The sequence below is a fragment of the Galeopterus variegatus genome, unplaced genomic scaffold, assembly GCF_000696425.1.
Source record: "Galeopterus variegatus unplaced genomic scaffold, G_variegatus-3.0.2 Scaffold2238, whole genome shotgun sequence".
Lineage (NCBI taxonomy): Eukaryota > Metazoa > Chordata > Mammalia > Dermoptera > Cynocephalidae > Galeopterus > Galeopterus variegatus.
Window position 1 is genome coordinate 206,415 of NW_007728349.1, and position 9,021 is coordinate 215,435.

Sequence of the window (9,021 nt, forward strand, 5' to 3'; positions counted from 1 at the left end):
GCACCGCGCTCAGCCAGTGAGCGCACCGGCCATTCCTATATAGGATCCGAACCCGCAGCGGGAGCATTGCTGTTCTCCCAGTGCCACACTCTCCGAAGTGTGCCACGGGGTTGGCCCCAACTATCACATTTCTAACACATACAGTTCACTGCCTCACACTTGTTTAAATTGGTACAATAATAAATTATATACTATGAATATCATTTAAGCCTTTAGACTACTGTGGGCAAGAGACAACCTCTTTTTTAGATGTATTGTTCAGTAAACAAATACCCTATTAGAATACTGAAGCTCAGGGCCGGCCCGTGGCTCACTCGGGAGAGTGCGGTGCTGATAACACCAAGGCCACGGGTTCGGATCTTATATAGGGATGGCCAGTTAGCTCACTTGGGAGAGCGTGGTGCTGACAACACCAAGCCAAGAGTTGAGATTCCCTTACCGGTCATCTTTAAAAAAAAATAAAATAATACTGAAGCTCATATGTTCTCATTTTCCCCTCATTTTCCATCTTTGTCTTTTTGTTCTAAGATTTCCTTAACTTTCCGTTCCACTCCTTTTACTTAATTAAATTTTTTTCTTCTACATTTTAAAGTTTCAAGTGCATTTAAAATTTTCCGAATATTCTTTATATGGCATATGTTTGTTTGAATGTTATCTTTTCTTATTTCTCTTAGAATATCAGTTACAGTTTCTTTTTAAAGTTTTAAGGGCTGGCCTGTGGCTTACTTGGGAGAGTGTGGTGCTGTTAACACCAAAGCCATGGGTTCGGATCCCTATACAGGGATGGCCGGTTAGCTCACTTGGGAGAGTGTGGTGCTGACAACACCAAGTCAAGGGTTAAGATCCCCTTACCAGTCTCTAAAAATATATTAAAAAAATTTTTTTTCTTGAATATGAACTCTTAACAAACTTCTCCAAAGAATATTAGGGCTTCTACTGTATATTTCATAACTAGAATTTTAAACATAAGATCACATAAATGGTATGTATTTATATTGATAGTACAGAAGTTAAACCCAATAAAAGAAACTCATTGAAAAAAGTAGGAAAAATTCTGACATTTCAAAAATGACTTTATAACTTTATAATAAATTAAAATTTAATGGCAATCCAGTTGTTCTAGGCAAGGAATTCTATTTTACCTTTCCTGGGATGAAGCAACAGAGATTGGAATCCACATACTTCATGAAAGTCATATTTAATAGAGACAGCCTTGTTTCAACAGCAGCGAGGATGTCTGCATGACGAGCTAATGAATGGTTTCTCCTTTCTGACTCTCTCCTATAATAATAATGATGATAATAATAAAAGCAACCATTAAAGCAGTACTGTGGACTAAAATGTTAAGCAATCAAAATGACTTAGCGAAACAGTCTAACTTTAACATGTTCATTTAGAAATCTATAATTGGGTCATAATTTAACTATAATGATCAATGAATCACCATGCCCAAAAATCCTTGCCAAGAACTAATACTTGTTGACAAAATATATTTTTTTAAAACTTTATTTAAAAAAAAAAATGTGTTTTTAAATTTTGTTTTGGGGCTATATCAAGCCTAATAGCTATTAGAATCAGAGGGCCGGCCCGGTGGCGCACTCAGTAGAGTGTAGCGCTTGGGAGCGCAGCGGTGCTCCCACCACCGAGGGTTGTGATCCCGTTGCCGGTCGCGGTACGGGTGCGACACTGAGGGTTGCGATCCCATTACCGGTCACGAAAAAAGACAAAAAGGAAAAAAAAAAAAAAAAAGAATCAGAGAAATTAGGCAAACAAAAGAATCACACATGGACATACAGGCAAGAGACTATGTTTTTGCCCATAAAATTTAGCTTCTTTAAATTTTTTTTAGCAGTTTTATTGAAAAATAATTCACACATAATAAAATTTGCTATTTTAAAGGGTACAATTTAGTGGCGTATAGTAATATATTCAGAGAGTTGTACAACCACTACACTATCTAATTTCAGAACATTTTCATCCCACAAAAAGAAAGCCCGTACCGGCCCGGTGGCGCACTGGATAAGTGCGCCGCTTGGGAAGCGCGGCGGCGCTCCCGCCCGAGGGTTCGGATCCCACATACAGACCGGTTCCCGCTCAATGGCTGAGCGAGGCGCGGGAGCAACGCCGAGGGTTGCGATCCCATTGCCGGTCCCCGGTCCGGTACGGGGGCAACACTGAGGGTTGCGATCCGTTGCCGGACACGGAAAAAGACAAAAAAAAGAAAGCCCGTAACCATTATCAGTCACTCCCATTTTCCCAGGCCCTGGCAACTACTAGTCTACTCTGTTTCTATGGATTCACCTATTCTGAAAGTTTTAGGTAACGAAATACAGTATGTGGCTTTTTGTGTGTGGTTTCTTTCACTTAGCATAGTTCTCAGGGTTTGTTCATGCTGTAGCATGTACCTTTTTATTGCCAAATAATATCCCACTATATGTATATACCATCACTTTGTTTATTTATCAGCTGAAGAATACCTGTGTTGTTTCCATTTTTGGGTTATTGTAAATAATGCTAAGAACATTCATGTACAAGTTAATGTGTGGACATATGTTTTCATTTCTCTTAGGTATATAAGAGTGAAATTGCTAGGTGATATGGTAACTATTTTTAACTTTTTGAGAATAGCCAAACTGTTTATTCTAAAAAGTGGCTGTTCCATTTTACATTCCCACCAGTAACATATAAAGGTTTCAATTTGCCCACATTCTCTCCAACATTTTTTGTCTTTTTTTATTTTAGCCATCATAGTAGATGTAAAGTATTATCTCGTCGTAGTTTTGATTTGCATTTCCCTGATGACTAATGATGCTGAGCATCTTTCAATGTGCTTACTGACCATTAGCGTATTTTCCTTGGAGAAATGTCTATTCAAATGTTTTGTCTATTTTTAAGTTGTATTATCTTTTTATTATTGAGTTGTAAGAGTTCCTCACATAATCTGGAAACAAGTCCCTTATCAAGGAGAAATGTCTATTCAAATGTTTTGTCTATTTTTAAGTTGTATTATCTTTTTATTATTGAGCTGTAAGAGTTCCTCACATAATCTGGAAACAAGTCCCTTATCAGATGAATGATATGCACATGTTTTCTCTCAGTCTGTGGGTTGTCTTCTCACTTTCTCTATGGTGTCCCTTTCCACAAAAGCTTTAAACTCTGATTAAGTCCAATTTGCCTCTTTTTTTGTCATTTGTACTTCTAGTGTCATTATTAAGAACTTGCCTTGGGCTGGCCAGTTAGCTCAGCTGGTTAGAGTGTGGCCTTGTAACACCAAGGTCACAGGTTTGAATCGCCATACCTGCCAGCTGCCAAAAAACCCAAAATGTAAAAAAAAAAAAAAAAAAAAAAAAAAAAAAAAAACCAAAAAAAAAAAAAAAAAAAAAAAAAAAAAAAAAAAGAACTTGCCTAATTTGGCCAAGTTCATAAAGATTTACTACTATGTTTTCTTCTAAGGGTTTTTTATTTTTTTCATTGAACATGTTTATGAAGTAGAGTTTGTTGCTTCAATGCATGCATATATTGTATAATGATCTAATCAGAATAGTTAGCATTATCTATCACCTAAACATTTATCATTTCTTTGTGGTTACAACATTCATCATTTCTTTCTGGCTATCTTGAGATACACAATATCATATTATTTACTACTGTCAGCCTAGAGCACCAGAACTTATTCTTATCTAATTATAACTTTGTAAAGGTCTACCAACCTTTCCTTGGCCCCCTCTCCTGCTTCCCTTTCTCTTTTTCTAAGGGTTTTATACTGTAGTGCTGACATTTACACTTAAGTCTATGATCTCTCTTTAGTTAATTTTTGTTTACAATGTGAGGAAAAGGTCCAACTTCATTCTTTTACATGTAGGAACCCAGTTGTCCCAGCATCACTTGTTGAAAACACTATTCTTTCCCCACTGAATTGTCCTGGCATCCTTGTTTAAAAAAAAAACAAACAAATCAAAAACCAAAAAAACCAATCGACTAAAAATATAAGGGTTTATTTTCTGGACTTTCAATTCTATTTCACTGATCTATATGTCTATCCTTATGCTGTACTGTTTTGACTACTGTAGCTTTGTAGCAAGTTCTGAAATTGGGAAGTGTTAGTCCTCCAACCTAGTTCTCTTTCAAGATTGATTATTCTAAGTCTCTTGTATTCCATAGGAATTTTATGTATTTATTTATTTGGATGGTGGACCGGGACAGGGATCCAAACCCTTGACACTGGTGTTATCCTTAGGAATTTTATTTTTTTATTTTTATTTATTTATTTTATTATTTTTTTTAGGTGACCGGTAAGGGGATCATAACCCTTGGCTTGGTGGTGCCCACACCATGCTCAGCCAGTGAGCGCACCGGCCATTCCTACATAGGATCTGAACCTGTGGCCTTGGTGCCCCAGTGCTGCTGCGCTCCCAGCGCTGCACTCTCCCGAGTGAGCCACAGGTTCGGCCCATCCTTAGGAGTTTTAGGATTGGTTTGTCACGTTCTGCAAAAATGACAGCTTGGATTTTGATAGGGATTGCACTGAATCTGTAGATCAGTTTGGGGAGTATTACCATCTTACAAAAGGAATTCTTCCAATTCATGAATGTCTTTCCATTTATTTAAGTCTTCTTTCATTTCTTTCAATGACGTTTTGTAGTTTTCAGTGTACAAGTCTCATGCTTCTTTTGTTGTATTTATTACTGTAGTGGATTGAATTATGTCCCCCCAAAACTCAGTGAAGCTTAAATTGTGTCCCCAAGTTTTATGTATTAGAAACTTATCCCCCACTGTGACTGTTAAGAGGGTGGGAAATCCTATTCTGGTAACTGAAGGGTGGAGCCTTAAAGAGGTGATTGGATTTTAGGACCATATAGTAGTGAATGGATTAAAAATGGGTGTTTAGGGGTGTGGTTCTGAGGGCTTTAAAAAAAGCAAGTTTGTCTGTCTCTCACTCTCTCTGCTTCCACCACCTTGCAATGTGAGACCCCTGAGTCACTGTTGCCACCACCAGATGGACTTTGGACTTCCCAACCTCAGAAACTGTAAGCAATCGATTTTTTCTTTATAAATCAGCCAGTTCCATGAATTTTGTTATAAGCAACAAAAACAGACTAATACAATTACTAGGTATTTTATTCTTTTTGATGCTATTGTAAATGGATGTCTTTTTAATTTCACTTTCAGATTGTTCATTGCTAGTGTACAGAAATGCAACTGAATTCTGTGTATCAATCTTATATCCTATATCCTCGCTGAACTCATTTATTGGCTCTAATAATTAATTGGTGTATTCCTTACACACAAGATCACCTCATCTGCGAACAGAGAGAGTTTTACTTCTTCCTTTCCCATGTGGATACCTTTCATTTCATTTTTTTGCCTAACTGCCCAAGCTAGCACCTCCAGTAAAATGTTGAAAAGAAGTCACTTATTGTGATCTGTGTGCCCTTTGCTATAAAAACTTGGGAACAATTTAACATGTAAGCCCTGAGACAAAAAAAAAAAAATCAACAAACAAATAAAAACTGTAAATTATTGCCATTGCTAGCCATAACTAATACCTTGGGAGTTGTGCTTTAACTTGCTTCTGACATAAATTATGGTACCTCTCCACTTTCAGAAATCCCTGATTCAACATTCTCTGGCAGACCAAGTCCATTCTTTTACAAACCTATGGGGAGAGAGGGAAAGAATAATAATAATAATAAATCAATAATAATTAAACAAATTAATAATAAACAACTTAGACTTATAACTGATAGCTGAAAGTTCTCCATGCTAGTACTGTTCCCCAGTTTGCTGTCTGAAGCTTTGAATCAGTATTTGCAGGTGAATCTTTCATACCATATAACTCCTGCAATAGCTCATTAAGAAATTAATATTATGTGTAGGCAAAGTATCATTTACTTTACGTGTTTGTTGATGTTCTGTATGTATCCCCACTATTACAGTCAGAGACTATAGCCCTGAACATCAGTAAAACAGCATATATGAAGGTTTTTAGTAGTTTCAAACAAGAAAAATTCCCTTTTAGCCAAAAATGTATGTTCAAACTTGAATGTATGTATCCCCACTATTACAGTCAGAGACTATAGCCCTGAACATCAGTAAAACAGCATATTTGAAGGTTTTTAGTAGTTTCAAACAAGAAAAATTCCCTTTTAGCCAAAAATGTATGTTCAAACTTGAGTCTAACCTCTCTCAAAGTTTGTATGATCTATTACCAGAATGAGAATTTTTATTTATTTCTCCTAGTGATTTGGGTTAACTACAAAGAGTTTATGATAGCCAAGGCCTTTACACTTGATACTGTCATACCCTCCAAAATATCTTAACATGTGTAGTAGAATGTCAACTACTTTGAACTTTAAGGAATATGGTGTTTTTAAACAATTAAAGCACAGGATGAGAAGTCAGAACACCTAAATTTGAGTCCAACCTACATGCATTCTTGTACGAGTCAGCTACCATATGAAAGCCTGAGTCACACATCTGTAAAATGTGGATAGTATCTAACTCCCTATGGATATCATTAGGATGAAATGAAATAAAACACGCTAAATCACTTCATAAACTCTAAAGTGCTATATAAAATTGTTAGTTAAATAAAGTTTGTTTCTCTTTGTACTGATTTGAAAACTCTGCTCCATGTAGTTAATTGTTATACTTCTGAGGTATCCTAGCATCTTATCTTAATTACATCTAGTATGCAAAATGTTTGTTTTTGATTCCTGAGAATTTTGTAGTGACTAAGAATCATCAACCCGAAGGTTAGTTCTCACTGTATAGGAGTAGATGTTGAAAGAACAAGACATTGAGATAAATCTCTATTAAGGCCAAGTCAATTAGGCTTCTTTGCATTTCTCATAACACCCATCTTCTTTCCGTCTCTCATAAACGCAAATCTTGATAAATATCTGTTGAAATGAAATGCTGATGAAACTCTTGATACAAGTTTCCTCCTGAGAATACGGGGAGATCGAAATTCTGTTAAGCTGGATGGAAGCTAACGAAGGCTTTAATATTCTAATACTAAATACCAGATACTTCCTAACTCACAGAATACCAAATGAAAGGTATTAAGAAAAACAGTTCTTTTCAATCTCAAAATAAATCAAAACATTATAAATTTTAAGGACTGATACTAAGTAATCTCTAATAAATTATATTTTAAAACATGGTAGAATATTTCTAACTAAACTAAACCAGTTTCGAACATTTGTTCAGTGTATCCTGGAAAAAAAAAGCCAATAAACCCAATATATATTAACATATATAACCATTTTTAACAAAAAATAACTTTTCCAAGACAAAAGATTTATTTATTTTATTTTAATTTTTTTAAAAGATGACCGGTAAGGGAATCTTAACCCTTGACTTGGTGTTGTCAGCACCACACTCTCCCAAGTGAGCCATGGGCTGGCCCCTACGACAAAAGATTTAGTGAGTGGCATTAGTTTACATTTTTGTAAAGCTCTTTGATATCTGGCTTAATAGGACACAGGTGAATTTTCATATCTACTTCTGCATTCAATCTATTGAGGTACTCTTTTTTTTTTTTTTCCTCATTTTTGTCTTTTTTCGTGTCCAGCAATGGATCGCAACCCTCAGTGTCGCGCCCGGACCGGGACCGGCAACGGGATCGCAACCCTCGGTGTTGCGCCCTCACCTCGCTCAGCGAGTGAGCGGGAACCGGTCTGTATGTGGGATCCGAACCCTCGGCGGGAGCGCCGCCGCACTCCCAAGCGGCACACTGTAGCAGTGCACCACCGGGCCAGCCCCTATTGAGGTATTCTTACCTTAGAAAATTCTAAGGGCCGCCTGTGGCTCACTTGGGAGAGTGCGGTGCTGATAACACCAAGGCCATGGGTTCGGATCCTATATAGGGATGGCCGGTTAGCTCATTGGGTGAGCGTGGTGCTGACACCAAGTCAAGGGTTAAGATCCCCTTACCAGTCATATTAAAAAAAAAAAAAAGAAAGAAAATTCTAGAAAACACAAGAACCTATTTCATTAGCTATTAGTGTGATGACATCATCACGTCACACAGCTACTGGAAAAGTACTGCATTCTTATCAAAAACTGAGGGTGAAAAACAAAAATAACATCTTATTACTGTAACAAAAATATTTTAGATCTCATGGACCCCCAGAAAGAATCCTCGGAACCTCTCTGGGGTCCCTGAACCACACTTTGAGAACCAGTGTCCCATTACTGAATAATCACATTGCCACAAAACCCAGTATTGAACTTCATGTGAGGAAAAAGATAAACTTTTATTGTGTTTTTAGAGGAAGGAAAAGGGAGTGTGTCTATGCATGTGAAATAAGGGGAATAGAGAGGGCTAATTTTCATCTTTTATAGTAGAAAGTCAACAGATAATATCACATAGAAGAAAATGAGCCTAAGACTTAAGAGAGGTGTTTTTATTAGGGAATAAAAATTGGGGATACTAAAAACTGTTTTTGCTTTTTTAAAATCTATTTGATGTTTTAAATCATCAGATGGAAAGAAAACCCCTCTAACACTTGCTGTCTCTGTAGACTCTACAATCTTCCTGATAATTTGAGATAATTTTTTAGCAGCAATATATTTACAAATAAAAACATTAAGATCAATTACTACTGTTAACAATTTTCAAGGTTCAGTCTAACTTATTATATTGTACTAGAGTTTTAGTGCACTGAGCCCAGCTAACTTCCAGGGTTTAGATATCTTTCAATAATCTAGAAACTCAACTGAATATGAGTGCTGACTAGTATGAGTATGTTAAGTACTTACTGGGTGATGAGAACATAAATAAATAACCAGGTTAAGGTCAACTAAGGAATACTTTACATTACAAAAGATCTGAATTAGGCTTTGAAGGAAGTGAGGGCGAGAACTAAACTAGAAGTCATGTGTATGCAAAGGTACAAAGTCTGGAATGAACAAACCATTAACAAGCAAACTACTTCTTCTTCTTTTTTTTTTTTTTTCCTTTTTTTTTTTTTTCGTGACCGGCAATGGATCGCAACCCTCAGTGTCGCGCCTGTA

At 36.6% G+C, this 9,021-nt stretch overlaps 1 protein-coding gene across 2 annotated transcripts in view; it reads right to left on the bottom strand.

Annotated features, from left to right (window-relative positions):
- Positions 1-9,021, bottom strand: part of FBXO28 (F-box protein 28) — a 27,467-nt gene that overhangs the window by 9,957 nt on the left and 8,489 nt on the right. For both annotated transcript variants that reach the window (XM_008581039.1, XM_008581040.1), the window contains exons 2-3: positions 5,547-5,656; positions 1,143-1,281 (exon numbers count right to left, since the gene is read on the bottom strand). In XM_008581039.1, coding sequence (XP_008579261.1) covers positions 1,143-1,281; positions 5,547-5,656 — 249 coding nt within the window. The remainder of the gene's footprint in view (positions 1-1,142; positions 1,282-5,546; positions 5,657-9,021) is intronic.